A 17,911-nucleotide genomic window follows, 5' to 3' on the forward strand; every position below is an offset into this window, starting at 1 on the left:
GCTTCATAATACCTTCCCCTATGTAGCCACCGATTTTCTCATCCTCGTGTCTGACGAAAAACTCTCTCAACTGGTCGTCGTGGAGTCTAAGCGATGCCTATAACTGAGAGCCACCTCATTGATGAACTAACCATCGTATGATGCGCTATGACATTTGAAACTCGGGTATACTCCACATTTTCTGTTTTGCACTGGCTGTAGAAGAACTGACAGACACAAAGATACGTGTGATGATTGAAGACATATTTTTCAAAGCTTCATTAGGCCCGCAACAATTTCAGCTAGAGCAGAGGTATCGTACGATGCATTGTGATACCTAGGTAGTCCCGAGTTAGCGGAGGGTCATTCTATTCACGTCAGGCACCTATGCATCCAATATCGATGTTCATCGAGACGATACCAGATAATGGAAAATACCCGGGCAAATTTTGGAAGAACGGCCAGCATGCTGGATGGTCTCAACTACAAGGTCATCAGGATGCTAATAAGTGAGCCACAGTGGACGGCCATGACTTTTGTTTTGCCAAAGTTCGACTTTCATCACTGCTAACCTGAAGTCCTTCCGGGTTTGGTACTACCACCTACGAATTTAGTAAATGGGTCAATCACCGTAGGTGAATTTGCGCGACTTGACAGGCAGCGTAATGCCGGCTTGTTGCAAGGGCAGCCTTCAGAACCGGAAAATAGACCACTGCGACAAAAGCGAGGCTCCCTTAGAAGGTGCTTATCTGTGTGGTTGATATGGGCATGTCTTGGTTATTTTACCATCTGTCCCGAGTATGGAGAGAGAAGATCGTTGATTCTGGCTTCTGTGAATAGTCCTTAACACCAGAATCTGGATGCAGCTAATTATTTGATTCAAAGCGGCATAAAAACTGTCTGGCGGTTGAATCCTCTGGCAGGTTCTTGGAAATCGAACATCCAGATCGAGCCGGTCCCAATATCATTTAGGCATTTCTTCTCCTTCATCTCACTTTCCACTATACATCCGTACCACGTATGAGCGCCAAAATCCCTGCTTGTTATTGTCTGTAATATAATCGCAATACCCGCTTTGTTGTCGCCACCGTTCAAATGGGCCTTGCTTTTCTCTGGTTTCATCAAGCCTGGTGAGGATAGTAGAGGGTCAGATATATGGTCTCAGTAAGTTTCAGTCTCGAGTTTGGGAACGTACATTGACAAGGAAATTTCTTGATCTTGGGAACCTATTATCTCTAGAGCAATGCTCTCCATGGCGGATTGCACCACTGCTTCCACGCCGCCGTGAATAGCAATGAGTTGCGAGTATTTAGAGAACCGCTGCTCCTTCCATTTTCCTCGAGGTATGAATCCTTTTAATTTGGCAGTTTTATCGCCAGAGATATAAAGGACAACTAGCAATCAACCCAATGAACCATCCGCGTGTTGTTGGCGGCGCGGTTTGCGACGCACGCATTGAACCTCGTTGCCCGTGGTCATCGCGCAGTCAACCAAGATATAGACACACTCTCGAATTGATGAACTGGTGTCCGTATGCTTCCTGACATTGCTGTAATGCAATTCCCACGCACCAGTCGTTGAAAATTCTTGTTACAAGAATATTGATTGGTGGTATGTCGACATGAATCTATACTTCCGTTGAAATGTGTGTATATATGAAGCGATTTGGCCTAGACGTAGAGAGTTATAACAAGCTAAATAGATGAACGTGCAATCAAAAAAGGAGTAGTGGCGCTTCAAGATTTGACTTACCGAAATCTTTTGCTAATAGTTCGGGTCGGGGAGGGGAGCCTGCTGGACTCAACGGGAAATTCGGATACCAGACCTTGCGTTCTGGAGAACAGACCCAGTGCCAGATCCGATTGGTGTCTAACATCATCGTTAGTCGCACACATGTCGAGAAGTCCTCAGTCTGACGCATAGAGTTGAACATACCCTTCCATGTTGTCTTGGACGTCGGATGCCACTTTCTCCAATTGATCGAATGTCTCGTGTATGCGTTGCAGCCTCTGTCGATCAATGCCCTTCACATATCGTAGCGAGCCGAATGGTATCATCAATACTATTGAATGCATGTGCGAGGTGATTTGCAAAGTCTTCTAGATTTGTGAAGTCCTAGACGACTCTAGACTGCAGGCTCAGCGGCCTTGAAGAAGTGGTATTCAGATTTTATACAAGGACTACCCAACTAGCCATGCCATGTTGGGTGGTGGAGGAAGAACTCCTTCAGGAGAGGGGGGTGGCTTGCTTTTATACCCCAGTGCGAGACATTTTGTCGGTCGTCTCAGCCGGGCAATTGATTGAAATTGCAAGGCACAAAGAAATACGCCTAAAGGGCGTATTCTTAGTCCACTATTCATCTCTTCTCAGGCAGCGCCCCGTTTGTCCTCCCCTGAAAGACTTTTTTGAATGGTCCTCATATATTGGTTGATTTAGCTAGGCGTTTGTACCTATGCAGCCTCTCCGAGAAGGATATCCCCTTTCTAAGAACTTAGGATTCTTTCTTACACTTTTAGATATAGATTTGCACGCGCGTAATTATTGAAGGMCTGCTGTACACAATCTTCCAGGAAGTGTGGTCGGACAACTTATAGTATAATAACTGAGTAGCGACCTGCAGTACATTGGCGCTAAATGAAACAAGAGACAGTGATTGTAATGTCTTTCTTTGAATCATCGACTTCCTTTGACTATTCCGTCTTAATATTAATTATTCTGGAAAGACTTTACGATAATACCTCTGTGGAAACGTGATTTCGAGAGTCGTGGTAGACCTGCCGTTCGTCCTCTCCAGGACTGCGTGCTCTATGACCACCATATATGTTCTGACCATCTGTAACCCAAGCATCATAGGTGCTCCCGAAAGGAGATTAATTTGGTTCCTCGCCAGACGTATGTGCTTACCTTTTCTACCGGATTGGCAGGACGTGGATGCTTATGATCCTGTGGCCCGCGAGGGTGAGAAACATGAATACACAACGCTGATCGAGAGAATCAATACTCGTACCCTCGAGACCCAAGCCAGTCACTTGCAAGGCCTGCTATGCTCTATCCTCAAGCTTGAGTATGACAGAGTGGCTCSAAGTTCTATGATGGGCGGTATGACTACCATATTGAAGTTCGTTTTGATGACGGAATCACATAGATCGCCCGTATTTGTAGATTTAAAGCTACGACGCTTCCGGCACCATTGCGAGATAACTCCATCCAGAGTGAGGTTGCCACGCTCAAGTTTCCTGAGCAGACCAATGTACGTGCCCTCAGACTGCATCACCCCCACATGCCTTTAACTCTCCAATAGGTTTTCTACCGGTTGCAGAATTCTACGGCGGTAAGAACAGCCTAGGTGATGATGAGAATCTTTCTGCTGGCTTTCTCCAGGAAAAGGGTCGCAAGAACCTCGCCAGTTTTAGTCAGCATAGATTCGCATTCTGCTGTAGGTACGATCTAGTGAATTAGAACGGCTTTTTAGGCCTCTTTCGAGGCCTTTGGGAAGCAATAGCAGTGGACGATGGAATGACTGGAAAGCAGTTGCATTAGACCGTTTCAACTTTCAAGGATGATTCTAGAGTGTAGCAACTGTTATCTAGATATCAATGATCCAGTGAAAAAGCAGAGGAATCTCGACTGGGATGTGACTCTAAATATATTTGCATAACAATTCCATGCTGGAGCAAATTATCGTTGCAGGGTGCAATACAGTATACTGGTAATTGAGCAATGAATTCCCGTGTCCTTTCAATCAGCTTTGCTGCTTAGTTTGTATAAGCTTTATCCAAACCTAGAGAACTGGTGATTGCGATATCCAAAGTTTGTATCTAATATGTGTGCATGTATGTAGACTGTTACCGACAATCAAATGGGCGGCGCCCAAAATTCTCACTTCAAAGTCCTGTCAGATGATTTCCTAATCAGGCAAGACATGCCGTATTCGGAAATAAAGTGGTTCTTAGACTCATCTGCGTACCGCATGCTAGTTACCTAGCTGACAATTCAAATTATGCTATAATGTAGAATTTGAGTTACCTTTTATAACTCCAGAGCTGATTTGAAAACAGGCTCTTAGCCTCCAGTCTAGTGTTGATTGGAGCTTTAAGAGTGGGATTGCGAACATTGATTTCAGATCTCAAAAAGCATTTTAGAGATTGGTCATTTCGGTAAAAAATTCATCAACTCAGAGTCTTTTTTTGGAACATGAAACAGGGATGAAGAGTATAAAGACCGGTGCGAGCTCGAGGGCAGACTGTTTAGGTCCTCCTCCTCTTTCCACGCTCTTCTCTCGGTGAATCTATCAAGTTCGTACGCGTACGTTTTTTGTCCGATTCGTTGCCCTTTGTTGCTTTCGTAGTTGCAGATGAAGCTACCCTTTTTGATCTTCTTTTGCTGGCTTCTGGTGATTCCTCATCTTCCTTATCAGCGTCCAAGGCTCTCTTTCGGCCTCGTTTTGTAGGCGTGTGTGTGGTCGCAGCTTTCTTAGTTCCATTGCTTAACACTTGCTCTGTCGTGGCAGTTTTCGGTTTTGGACCCTTTTTACGTGGCGGGGTGTTTTGATTCAAGGCGTCCTCCTTCATAGCGGCTGCTAGTGTCGGTATTTCAACTCTGATTGTAGGGTGATGTGGAATTTGGTCTTCCTTTTCTGATAGAACCGTATTCTCCTTGTCGTCGTCAACGGTGTCCATCTCGGCTACTGCGATAGTTGTTTCGTCTATTTCGTCTAGTATCTCCTCATCTTCGCTATCTGCGACGATCACCGTTTCCGCGGGTACATTCTCAGGCGCAATCTGCATTTCCGGCTGTGACAGCTTTTGCCGTTGGCGACTGATAGTCGTGTCTAGATTCTCAATCGAAAGTGGTGGCGGAGAGTATCTGCCGTGTTTTCCGTCCACGACACTCTCGAGATCTAGACGTTGGGGCAATTTGGCGCTAATGGCACTGACACCATTCTTGACATCGCCATTAATTTCATGATCACCGGTTTTGGTGCCATCCGGAATATGTAATGGAGTCTGGAAAAGTTTTCTCCAGTCACTTAACAGAGCGACCTGCTCTCCTTTTCCGGGCTCATATAATTCAATCTGGTCGTCTGTTTTCACAGGCACCCTCCACAATACACCCCTGAATGAATTTGCCATGGACGTAGATGGATCGACAATGGAAGAGCCGAGCGAAAGATTCGGGACATTTTCGATGGAAGACAGCTTTCGCCTCTTGTTCCGACGCTCGCCGTTCGTTTCGTGTTTTGTGGTTATGGTCGGATCGTCGTCGTAATAGTCATCAGAGTAGTATTCCCAGTCGCTGTAGGTATCGACGGTTTCAAGGGATGGATCTTCCACCATGATGGGAGAGTGCACGGCGTTTTCTGCTAGTTCATCCTGTGAAAGAGTCAAGTCAGAGGTTTTCATTCACGGAGGTCATTTTAAACGTACCCCAAGCCCCATATTGTCGTCTTCGTACCAGTACCAGTCATCGTCGTCGTCGTAAATAAATTCGTCGTCGGACATTGTGAACGAGTGTCGCCAGTTGGTCGACTGAAAATGTGAGAAATGAAGCGAATGAGTGTAAGAAGTGAAAGAGAGTTAAGTTCGATGATACAGTATTCTGACAGGCAACCTCATTTCATGTTGAAAAACCAAAGTGAGCTGGTAGTATGGAAATGAATGCGGCCAGTGATGGAATGTCTTTGAGAGGGGTGCGCAGCACCTTGCGAGCAAGTATCAAATGCGGTTGGAAATTCGACTGGCGATGGGGAAAAAAAGTCATAAAAACACTCGGATTACTTGGTCCGACTCCCAATGATTGCAGAATAGCTGGTGGATTAAAATACGCTGAGGAAAGCCGTTGAAGGATTAATAATTTGAAGCAGCAAGAATTGATCTGATCTAATCATGATCTCTGCCACAATATTCAGGCACTTACTTCATGCCAAGAATGAAGTCACGTGCGGAAACGGAGGCCCCCGCAGATTTGCGGGAAAGCAAAGAGAGAGGCGCGGAGAGCTTCGGTTGGCGTCGGCGCTCTCCAACGTGCCTTGTAACATCATTAAATAGAAAGAATCATCGACGCCATACAAAATCTTTTTCTCTTTGTGATTGCTTATCACGACCTCTCGCCATGTCTACACTCTAATAAACATCTTATTTCGGATTAAGAAAACCCTGTTTGACTTTCTCTATCCCTTCTGTCATCGTCATGCCTCTCTCCTCCCTTCTCCGCACTGGGTCCCGCTTGAGCCAAATCGCCGTGCTCAGGTCACGAACGTCTTCGCGAGCTGCTTCCACGATAGCTGCTCCCGCTGAGAACTCTACAATACTATCTTCGATATTGATTGCAAATCGTGGTGAAATTGCATTGTGCGTTCAAAAGGGATATTTCGCCCAATTTTAGTTGGCTAACCTGTTTCAACTACAGACGAGTTGGCCGAACAGCGACACAACATGGCATCAAGGTCACGACACTCTATACAAATCCCGATAGCAAAGCACAACACGCTTTGAGTAGTCCCTATGCATTCAACCTCGGTGAAACAGCTGCCTACCTGGACGGGGACCGGATAATAGAGATCGCCAAGCGTGAAGGGTGTCAGGCTATCCATCCAGGTTACGGCTTTGTAAGTGCCTATTTTATAATACTCAACGACATATTCAGAATACTAAAACTTATATAGTTGAGTGAGAACTCGGAATTCGCGCAAAAATGCGCCAGCGCGGGACTGGTCTTCATCGGGCCTCCTCCCAAGGCTATTGAAGATATGGGTGACAAGAGGTATGATCAAATCCGACGATCCAGAACTTTATGCTAATAGACTCGCCAGCCGCTCCAAAGAAATCATGACTGCTGCAGGAGTTCCTTGCGTTCCTGGTTACCACGGTACCAACCAAGATCCCTTGTTTCTCGAGGCCGAAGCCGACAAAATGGAATACCCCGTCCTGATCAAGGCAGTCAAAGGAGGCGGTGGAAAAGGCATGCGCATTGTTAGATCCAAAGCCGAGTTTCAAGATCAATTACGCTCCGCTAAGAACGAGGCATTGAACTCTTTCGGGAATGATCACATGCTGGTGGAGAAATATATTACAACCCCGCGACATATTGAAGTCCAAGTGTTTGCCGACAAGCATGGAAACTGTGTGGCACTAGGAGAGCGTGATTGCAGTATCCAAAGACGCCATCAAAAGATCTTGGAAGAATCGCCGGCTCCTCATTTACCAGATGCTGTGAGAAAAGACCTCTGGGAAAAAGCTAGGGCTGCCGCATTGGCAGTTGGCTACGAAGGTGCAGGTACCGTTGAGTTCATCTTTGACAATGATACGGGAAATTTCTACTTTATGGAGATGAACACCCGACTCCAAGTCGAACACCCGGTTACGGAGATGGTTACTGGGCAGGACTTGGTCCATTGGCAAATCCTAGTTGCCGAGGGAGCACCTCTTCCTTTGACCCAGGAAGAGATCGAAGCCAATATTGCAGTCCGCGGGCATGCAATCGAAGCTCGAATCTACGCAGAAAATCCTGATCAAGGGTTTATCCCGGACTCTGGTCGACTACTCCATGTTCGGCTTCCGAAAGAGACGGAGGACGTTCGGATTGACGCGGGATTCGTCGCTGGCGACGAAGTATCAGCTCACTACGATCCGATGATTTCGAAGTTGATTGTGCGCGGAGCTAACCGTGAGGAAGCTCTTCGCAATCTTTCAGTGGCCTTGGAGGAGTATGAAATCGCCGGTCCGATCACGAACATCGAATTTTTGAAGGCCGTTTGTAAGAGCGCGGACTTCGCGTCCGGCGCGGTCGAGACGGGATATATCGAGAAGCATCGTGAGGAGTTGTTTGTCAAGGAGACTGCGTCAGACGAAGTACTGGCGCAGGTAGCTCTAGCAATTTTCACGAAGCGCGCAGCTTCCGGACCTGAATTGACGTCATCCGGTCTGAAAGGATCGCAGCTCGGATTCAGTTCAAGCTTCCAGCAACGTCAATTTAGATTTGCTGAGATGTCATCTTCGGCAACACCGGATGCCGCGAACCCTACCCATGATGTCCAGGTCCGACAGCTCAGTAGCGATAGTTTTCGGGTAACCATCAACGGACGAACGTTCGAGAAAGTAACGAGTCAGATCGATGGCGAATCTAGTCAGATTACGTCGTTTTTCCCCCACACACGATTAGATACGAGGGTGATCCAGGGCGAAGACACGATCATCGCCTTCCAACGTGGAAAACAGTACCGCTTTTCCACGGAACGAGGGAAATGGATGGAGAAGGCGCTGGGGATCAAAGACGTCGCGAACAGTGTTTTGGCGCCTATGCCGTGCAAAATACTTAGCGTTGAGGTCAGCGAGGGGCAGACGGTGGAGAAGGATCAGCCACTTGTTGTCATTGAGAGCATGAAGATGGAGACGGTTATCCGCAGTCCCCATAATGGAACGATTGCGAAGATTGTGCATCGGAAGGGGGTAAGTCTTTTCCTTCCTTTCATCGTGGTTCAATTTCTACACTCCTCTTTTTATACTTTGTGATTCTCGTGAACCGAGTGTCGGTCTGTGAAAGAGTACTTGGGTGCCCCACAGCGGATCTGGCTTAGTTCTTAGTGTCTTCGAGAATGCTGGCTAACATCTCCCGTGCAGGACCAATGCAAGAGTGGAACGCCACTTGTCGAATTTGCCGGCGACGATTGAATACATAGCACGTCTTTCCTATATAGTAGTCGGCATGGACATATATAAGATTACATTTATGGCGCTGATGTGGTACAATTTTTATTTTCTGCATTGAATGAATAATTATTTATAATAAATGAATTATTTTGATCAATCCCGCCCCTTTGCAACTCCTGAGAGTCTGAGACGTGTGTCGCTGGGTCAGAAAAACAAATTCTCGGGGGAGGTCATCTGACTGCAAAAGCGCCCAAAGGGGAAATAGTTTGGATTATGCACCGGAGTATGCGGGTATACTATGAATGGCCAGAGGTATCATTTGTGAAAAGGGTTAATTTTAGCACACGCACCCTACTGTACAGTTATACCGTACGCTGTGAGTCGGGGCCCGCCTGGGTGTTCCAGACTTCTGGTCAGTGTGCCAAGTTTCAAGTTTCACCTGACTTTTAAGCATCAACGGCGACAACGAATACCATTGATACCTGCCTGGTAAACAAAGAATCTTTCCGTTATTAGATTTTTCGAGTCAACGCAAAATGCGGAGGAGGCGACACCGTTTATTTCACCGACATGGTCCGTGATCTATTGTCTCGGCAGTAGAAATAGTACGGGGTAATTTGACTTTGGGAGATGTCTTTATCCGTTTGAAGTTTGTACGTAGCACCTAGTACTGTACATGTCACGACGGGCTACATGTACGGAGTAGATGCATATAAAACAGGGCTGACGGGATCACGGGGTCCGCTCCGTTTCTCCAGGTTTACTCCGTGCGACACGGACATATCATAGACATATTGACAGATCGGTGACCTTGAATCTAATGAATCTTGCAGAAGCGCGGAGAGCGGTGTGATGTTTTTGACTTCCGTAATTTGAAATGTAGTTTCAGACAGCTGGCAGCGTAACTCAAAAAGGGTAAGAGATGTATGTGGGAGTTAGCAATTGGTTTTACTCATCAGGGATCAACTGATATCTCTAATTTGTGGTCCAATCAGAGACAAGGTACCTCCACGCCCTTCTTCGGGGATGCTAATTCGCATCCCAAACTGATTGATAGAAGATCTATCTCTAAATATTGGAGTCAACATTTTTGTTGACACAGTATGCTGGTTCAGGCAGGGTGAGTGGCCTATGGGAAATTTTCAGCTGGTCATGTGGATGGGCCCGCCCAGGGATGGTGTGGTGGGACACTGGGACCGGCCCACCAGATCTGCTTAGCCCAGCACTAGCACTAGTACCTGTGTGGCAACTACTAGCCAGTGTGCCTAGAGTGGCGATGGCGGTTCACGCGGGGAGGCTACTGAGCACACTAAGGTCACCAAGCTGCTGTGGACACGCGGATGTAGCTCTCCCAGGTGCGTGCAGCTAATCCAGACAGCTCCCGCCTGGTCTGGCCACACCAACTGCCACAGCTTGACATCACCAATGCTCACGCACCCTGTATGTCCTCATGTATACTCAAACACACAAATCACTGTAAGAAGTGTTGAATTTCTTGCTATTGCATATAAACAAATATGAACCATATAGCGTATGTCTGTTCCACGGAAAGAGTATCCAGCATTCCTCAGTCCCTCCGACCCATCACAAAAATAGCTGTGTACAATGTACTACGTACAAGTACAGGTACCTAGCGCGGGCTGTGGACACAACAACAACCAAGCTATCAATCTGCTTGCTGACTGACCGTCGGATTCGCGACGGTTCGATAAAAAAAAACTAATTAGGGAAAAAAAATCCACAATTGCAGGCTCTGCTGCACTATCTACTTTTTTTTTCCTTTCTAAATCGGGCCTTCCCACTCTTTCTTAGTGAGCCCCAATTTTTCGCCATCCAACAGAAACTGTCCGCCAGGAAGGAGGTCAGATCCTGCTCGATTATTTATTGCGACCACCTGCCCATCTTCTCTCAAGCCATTCCTGTCTTCACTTTTTATTTTCGTCCATTTTTACATTCGTGTGTTGTCTTGCATTCTGTGTACACCGTCTATCTGTCTTTGCATTTACAAGTCGAGTTACATACACAGCCTACAATGGCCACCATCTTCAAGCCGACAGCTGCTCGCCAGGCTGTCCGAGCTGTCAACCAGGTCGCCCGCCCTTCCATTCGCGCTGCTCGCCCTGCTCTCAGAATTAATACCAACACTCGAGCACTTTCCACAACTCCCGCCCGCTTCCAAGATGACGAGAAGAAGCGTGCCACAACCGCGGCTCCCCTGGGAGCTTCCGGCACCCACGAGGGTGCCTTTGCTCGTACTGACGACAGCCTCGTTATCGAGCACCCCAAGGACGAGGAGATGCCTCGCTCGCCCGTTGTCCAGGGCCGCGGTGGTATGCACTTTAAGCGCACCCTAGCTTCGTTTTCCCTGGAGAACAAGGTTAGCGTGGTTACCGGCGGTGCCCGTGGTTTGGGTCTGGTCATGGGTCAGGCGCTAGTCGCCTCAGGCTCCGACTTGGCCATTGTCGATTTGAACAGTGCGTGCCCCTTTCTGTCGGCCGAAATTGCAAAGTCAATTCTGGCACATTCGTATTTTAATTTTGATCTAACAATTATGCAGAGGATGAGGCCCAAGAACAGGCTGAGAAACTTGTTGCCCAATTTCAAAAGGAAAACCCTGGCTTGGAAGAGTGAGTGAATCACTGCACAATTCATTCTACACAGCACTAATTATTGCTACAGACTCCCCAGAGTCACTGCTCACTACGCCGACGTGTCCGACCCCGATTCGGTGAACAATGTCCTCGCCAATATCATCGAGCAACACGGCAAGATTGACAACCTGGTCACTTCCGCCGGTTTCACCGAAAACTTTGACGCTATTTCCTACCCGTACGACCGTATTAAGAAGCTCTGGGGCGTCAACGTGGATGGAACATACCTTTTCGCAACTGGCGTTGCGAAACATTTGATGGAGCGCCAAGCTCCAGGCAGCATTGTCATGATCGGTAGTATGTCCGGTGCTATTGTCAATGTTCCCCAACCTCAAGCTCCGTACAACGCCGCCAAGGCTGCTGTACGACACTTGGCCGCTTCGCTCGCTGTTGAGTGGGCAGGCTCCAACATCCGGGTCAACTGCATCAGCCCCGGTTACATGTTGACCGCATTGACCAAGAAGATTCTCGACGAGAACCCAGAGTTGAACAGGAAGTGGACCTCTTTGATTCCTCAGGGCAAGATGGGTACTCCTGAAGACCTCATGGGTGCCGTCACCTTCTTGTTGAGTGACGCTTCCCGCTACGTCACTGGAGCGGATCTCCGTGTTGACGGTGGATACACTGTCACTTAAATGTGGAGTGAACCCAAAAAAACAAAAAAGCCATTTCCAATTTTCTGTCCTTTTGTTTCTTTCGAGCGTGTTCTTTTTCTTTTGGTCGTGTGGTGGTTTTCCATAGACGGTGTATTTTTTGCTTGCAATCCTGGATAAGAGAAAAGATCTAGAGAGCGATTTCCCTTCCTGCATTGCGTGTTTTTTTGAGCCTTGTCGTGATTTCTTTTGACTGGGTTAACCACACGATGTCTACCGATATTTGTTCCGTTTGTGTGATAGAGAGACCTGAGGTCTAGCAGATACCCGCATTTAATATGCCCAATGGGCTTGATATTTCTTCAGTAATAAAGATTCTTGTAAAAACAAACATAAATAACTACCGTCTTTATCCTCATTACAGAAAATCGCCAATCGTCGCTCTGTGACGCAGGAACGAGTTATCGAAACAAGCATGTAACACATCCAATCACCAGCCCTATGTAAAGCCTTGAGCCCCGAGTCTATAGATGAACCTAGTTTCCATCACCCTCTACATCATCACCAGGAGTAACACTATACGATTCCGGCGTAAACCGCAACACACCTTGCCGTCGCAGAGCATCCGGATCTACATAAATGCGCAGACTCATATCGTCCTTGCCAAGGTTGTAGACTCGGAATATCACGTAGATGGTTCTGAATTCTTGGAGGGTTTGATCGTCGAAGGTTTGGTTTTGCATCTTTCAAAATCAATAATTAGCCCTTTTATCCTTTGATGGAGATGTGTTGGGATAAGACTTACGCGTCTATATTGGCTCTTGCTCATGAAGAATGCGTTGTCGCAATTACCCGTGGTGGATTTGACTTCTATCAGATATCGTGGAATCCTGTACTGCCATTGATGGCTCGGTAGATAACCGTTGTCAATCAGAATCTGCGTCAGTCTCGAGGCGGAATCGTAGTATATTATATCCGAGGTTTCTACTCCGTTCCATGGAGCAAGGTCGGCGTATGCGGGGTGGACGGCGACTTCTTTTCGGATTGTGCTCTTCCAGTTGTCGCGGCCGAAATCTGGGAGGTATAGATTGCGAAGGAGTTCGAAGACCTGAGTCAATGGTCAGTTTTTGACCCTGTGCATTTTACTTCTAGGTGTTTTTTGTTTTAGGGTATCGTGGGTGTAAACTTACGAATAGCTCACCAGCTGCTCCGATTTTGATGTCATGTGCTAATTGATTCTGTGACCTGGCTCCAAATGCTGATACGTGTTCTTCCGAAGTGAAGCCGCCGGTTCTAGCTGCAGAAGCCTCGCGTCCAGCATGTCTTAACGGTATGTTGGTGCGTTGGGCTACTTGGATAACCTTCTCGAGAACTCGGACGTATTGTGATGGCTCGGCCAGTGGTGGCGCTGGGGCCTCATCTTGTATGCCAGGGGTGTTATATCGATGAACATGTTCAGTTTGATGTACAGGTATGTACTGCGTTGAGGATCTAGAGTGCGATGTAACCGAGTGAACTTCCTCCTCCGAAGATGGCGTATATGCACGGTTTTCGATATCCACCTGGGTTTCTGGCAGTGAATTATCTCGAGGGCTTTCCGTTCTCCCAGCAGGAATATGGAAATCCTCTCCTAAAGAAGTGCTGCCCTCTTCTGCCTGCTCAAAAGCCTCCAAATCACTATCCGGGATCCTCACTATCCCCTCATCATCCAAAACCTCGTCTAGGACATAGATAGAAGAAGCCTGAATAACCATCAAGAAAGCTTTGGACGCTCCAAAGCTATTCTCCATGAGGAGGAGATATTGTCGGAGCTCATTTGGTAATTGCGTCAAGTAGCATTTCTCCCTCTGCACATTGTCTCTCGGGACAAATAGATTCAGTATTCCTTCTTTCTCTTCGAGGTGGAATGTGCCTCGGTCACTGAGTGCAGTGACTGTTAGACCCCCGTAGGACAGTCGAATTTCTTTCGTGAAGCCATCACTTTCGTAGACTAACGCATGTCGAAGCTTATGATAGATATCTTGGCTATTAGTTTGAGCTTTTGTGCTTCTATAGTGGAGGGCGCATCTACTATAAATTAGAATATCGTCATAGGCTCAAAGTTCAGGAACAAATCACTTACCGATAGAAAGCTTTCGATTTTGCTCGAAAAGCCTGGCTTAGCTCCTTTGATGGGGTCTCTGATGGTCTCTGAACCTTGGTAGTCTCTTTCGCTGCCACGGACATGTATCTGTCAGTGACTCCCAGAGCGTTCAAAAATGGATGGAGAGCGTGTATCTCTTCGAGTGAAAAGTCCAGAACGGGAACTTTCCCCTCAAACAATTCTCCATATTCTCGTCTATCCGGAACGAAGAATACCTCAGACGGGCTCATTAACTTGAGCGTTGACCCTGGAGCGCGGACAGGTAGACAAGACAGCTGCATCATCTCCTCTAAGCTTTCGTCTGTTGGACTCAAATCATTAATACAGTTGATGGCGCGTTTGATTTCGACTAGTTGGCTACCATTATCCTTGGCGGCGAGCAACCGTAGCTGCTCAATATACGTCGCAATGGTTGGTGCTTTAATGCGCAGCTTTTCGGTGAATAGACCCGCTAGGTCAGGATATACAGCCCCAATTCCGTATTGCCCACCAACATTGGAAGTTTCGGCCCAGACGCATGAATGAGGTGCAACCCAAATTTGTTCGCCAGGTAAAAATATAAGCTTGTCTTTTGTAAATGCATCTCTGAATATTGTTTTTAGCCAGTACCTCGCACATGAGAAAAGAACATCACCTACCGGATGGCCCCCGACGCCTCCACCGTGGTACATGTAACCAGCAACTCAGCATATACCGCGCACATATGTTCGAAGTTTATGTATACGGCAGACACATGCTTCCGAAGATAAGTCAGCTCTTCTAGATACGTCTGATAGCTCGCATCTCCCAGACTTAGAATATCTCGAAAAAGAAAGCTGACTCGAGTATTTCCTGCATATTCTGCGTATTGTGAGAGGCAGTCTGTGAGGTGCAAGCCAGATAGTCCACTCCAAAGACAAGTATCTAGAGTTGTACAAGAAACGGTGGTTTCTGGGAGACAGACAGCTTCCAAGTCATAGAGCATATCACTTTTGTATTTTAGCAAAACATCGAATGGTTATTTGGTAGTTTGGAAACTCGTACCTGATATCATCCCCGTCGGCGTAGGAAATCTCCTCAAAGAGCTGTTCATACACGTAGAAAAGACCATCTTTTAATTTCTTTCCAGTAGTATTTTCAATCAAGGCAGAGATAACGTCTCTAAAGAAATTAATATCCGGCGTTATTCCGACGCCGAATACTTTGAGGAATTCCCATTGAGCAAGTCCGGTTTCAGACCCCTCTGAAGAGGAACCAAAATCAATAAAAAGGTCAAAATAATCATTGATACGAGCATGCTGACATATTTCCATCAATCGTGGAGTAGGAAGATAAGTAGCTTTTAGAGGATAATGAGTGTTAGTTCCGTGGCATGGAACCTCTGCATTGCGAATCGCCTGTTCAATAGCGACGGTTTTCTGGCTCTGGTAGCTACTCCAGTATCTCTTGAGAACGCCCGCAAGAAGTTGGGGTCGAAATTCAATGATCTTAGTAAAGAGAAGAGAAATACCAGTTGTAGACGGGTGTTGTAGTCTGGGTACTTTGCGAATTAGAATTTTCTCTTCCAGCCATTGCTTCCATGATCGGCCGTTTATTTCATCAGTCAAAGAAATAGCTCCAAGGTAAGCGTCATTTAAAATATTAATGCAGGATGATCCAGTCACCTCCCGGAGCTCCTGGGCCAGGTGTCTAGTGCCGAAGTCCCCAATTGTATCGAAATAGAGATCGTCCACAATTATAGATCGCCCGAAAGTTACGAATTTCCGGTATATGGGAATTTCGCTTTGATTCATTACAAAGATGCACTTGTTCAGTGCTTCGTCGGGGAGTGACTCATAGAGGTACTTTAGATGAGAGACGGATTCCGCAAGATTGATTCTCTGCGGGGGGTTGTATCTCTTGACAATCTGCCTTGCGACAAATGCAGGGCTACAATATTGCACTCCCAGCTTCTCATATAATGATTTTTGTGCATTGTTCTCAAGCGCATCGTCATCCACAATCTGCATGCCCAAGTCCGATGGGACATGGTTTCCCAGAACATCAGATGGGAAATATATGGTTTTGGATCCATTGTTACTCAGAGAACCATCTCGCAAGGGTATCAAGGGCAATTCTTTGATTTTAGCTTCAGTGTCCTTATCCTTCAGCCCTCGCAACAATAAGTTCGCTACACTCGTGTGCCAATCATCATCCTGGTCCGGATGAAGAAATCGTGGGTTTTCCCCCCGCAGATAAGGGGTTATCCTTGCGATGATGTTGTTCCACGAAAGGTCCGTTACGCCCAATTCTTGCAGGTATTTACGGTGTTCGGTAGAATAGTCTGATGACAGGTACACCTCCTGCTGGAGGTCTTCGAACAATGGTTCTCCATGCTTATCACAATGCCCCTTAGATAGTCGCTGTAGTCGAGAAGGTAATTGTCTAACGCCTTTGCGAGTCAAAAGAATCGGATGTTTGGCTAATGCTTTGATGATCATATCATGAAGATCTTGCCAAAACTCATGAGCGATGCTATTACCTGGCAAGTAGGAGAGCCACTCATATTGGAGAACAGGACGAGAGCAGAACTTAATCACTGCGTTGACGAAGACTTCGGATACATGCTGCAGTAAAGCGTCGTTCCAGCGACACTGAAGGATGTCTTGTCTGTTGGCTGCAGTAATGAAATCAGATTGAATCAGAAACTTGGATCTAGTCAGTGCTTGTTCTGAAGCCTATCTTGGGGATTGGAATCAATCATACACAAAACCCAAATTTTCTAACAGGGAGGAACGAAAAAGTGAATTGTTGCTCAACAACTGGCCTTGAGTCACTGGTGATTGGGAAGGCAAGTACTACCTCCGCCCTGTCTCTGTTCTCCCGAGCAGTATGTGAAGGTAGACCCTGAAACGTTTCCCTTTCCACGTGGAAGAACTGTTCGGAAACGGTGTCATCCACTCGTATGATAAGCTTCGAATTTTGACCATTTTCGTGACTTTCATGCACGGTTCTAGAAGAATCCCCGTTTTCTCCATGGATCAAAACTTCAATTTTTTGTAGTTTCGGCAGAAAGATAATAAGGGCATCCGGGATACCAAGAAGGTCCTCGGATCTCTTGTTGAAATCATCGGGCTGAATAAGGGTCAAAGTTATTCGAGTTCCGTCTTCGTAGACTCCAACATTCTCTTCCTCGTTAAAGGGAGTGATCATGCCCATTCCGTTGCCCGATGGAAGATGCTCAAAATAAAAATCGAATGGACCCGACTGAATTCGAACTTTTTGAGCTACCTGAAAGACAGACTTGAATCCTATTCCTTTTTCCCCTATAAATCCTATTTTGTTGACTTTGGTACTATCGCGGACTTTGCAGATCGAGCGTACATCTGCCTCGTTGAAACCGAGCTCGTTATTTTCAACGATAATCTCCTCGGGCATGAGAGTGAATTTGATGTAAGGGCTATCATTGTGTGCACTACTATAGTAATTGTCCTCCGCATTTTGAATGAGCTCATAGACGAATCTTGACTCGCTTGTATAAAGATCTTGTGCGAGTGTGCGGGTAACTGCACCCAGTTGCTGACGGACGTTCTCCAGTGCTTGGAGTACAATTTCTGAAGTATCGCGCCGTTCTTCTTCAGTGATACCCCCGTTATAGACTCGGACTTCGTCTATTATCTTTCGAGCTCGCTCCGTAGTAAGTGACTTCATTTTTCAGGATATATCAGTCTTGAGGCGTTTGTGAGATGGAAGAACAGTACCGTGGGTTCCGTCGGATTAGGGCTAAGGTAGAATCAATTTCCGGAGCTGAGCGACGGAATTTTATGGTCATCACTACTTGCGGTTCAAGATCCTGGGCCTTTTGTAAGCTGGAAAGACATCTAAGTCTGATTCCAAATCTATGCTGCATTGCAAGGCTGTAGGAATTGGTCACACCAT

At 46.6% G+C, this 17,911-nt stretch overlaps 4 protein-coding genes across 4 annotated transcripts; 2 read left to right on the forward strand and 2 right to left on the reverse strand.

Moving 5' to 3' along the window:
- Positions 1-4,226: 4,226 nt before the first annotated feature.
- BHQ10_004872 (uncharacterized protein) lies at positions 4,227-5,480 on the reverse strand (the record flags this gene model as incomplete). The annotated part of the gene is made up of 2 exons (XM_040877285.1): positions 4,227-5,351; positions 5,406-5,480. The coding sequence occupies 2 exons, from the start codon at positions 5,478-5,480 to the stop codon at positions 4,227-4,229; spliced, it is 1,200 nt and encodes a 399-aa protein (XP_040733376.1).
- A 688-nt stretch (positions 5,481-6,168) lies between these two features.
- BHQ10_004873 (uncharacterized protein) lies at positions 6,169-8,648 on the forward strand (the record flags this gene model as incomplete). The annotated part of the gene is made up of 5 exons (XM_040877286.1): positions 6,169-6,329; positions 6,388-6,586; positions 6,644-6,741; positions 6,791-8,426; positions 8,598-8,648. 5 exons carry the CDS (start codon positions 6,169-6,171, stop codon positions 8,646-8,648), a joined length of 2,145 nt encoding a protein of 714 aa, XP_040733377.1.
- Positions 8,649-10,659: 2,011 nt separating this feature from the next.
- On the forward strand, positions 10,660-11,913 carry BHQ10_004874 (uncharacterized protein; the record flags this gene model as incomplete). The annotated part of the gene is made up of 3 exons (XM_040877287.1): positions 10,660-11,101; positions 11,185-11,254; positions 11,307-11,913. 3 exons carry the CDS (start codon positions 10,660-10,662, stop codon positions 11,911-11,913), a joined length of 1,119 nt encoding a protein of 372 aa, XP_040733378.1.
- A 494-nt stretch (positions 11,914-12,407) lies between these two features.
- Positions 12,408-17,683, reverse strand: BHQ10_004875 (uncharacterized protein; the record flags this gene model as incomplete). The annotated part of the gene is made up of 7 exons (XM_040877288.1): positions 12,408-12,614; positions 12,677-12,979; positions 13,062-13,938; positions 13,994-14,599; positions 14,653-14,982; positions 15,038-16,680; positions 16,739-17,683. The coding sequence occupies 7 exons, from the start codon at positions 17,681-17,683 to the stop codon at positions 12,408-12,410; spliced, it is 4,911 nt and encodes a 1,636-aa protein (XP_040733379.1).
- Between the last annotated feature and the right edge of the window lie 228 nt (positions 17,684-17,911).

The sequence above is a fragment of the Talaromyces amestolkiae genome (assembly GCF_001896365.1).
Source record: "Talaromyces amestolkiae strain CIB chromosome Unknown scaffold8.1, whole genome shotgun sequence".
In the NCBI taxonomy this organism is placed as follows: domain Eukaryota; kingdom Fungi; phylum Ascomycota; class Eurotiomycetes; order Eurotiales; family Trichocomaceae; genus Talaromyces; species Talaromyces amestolkiae.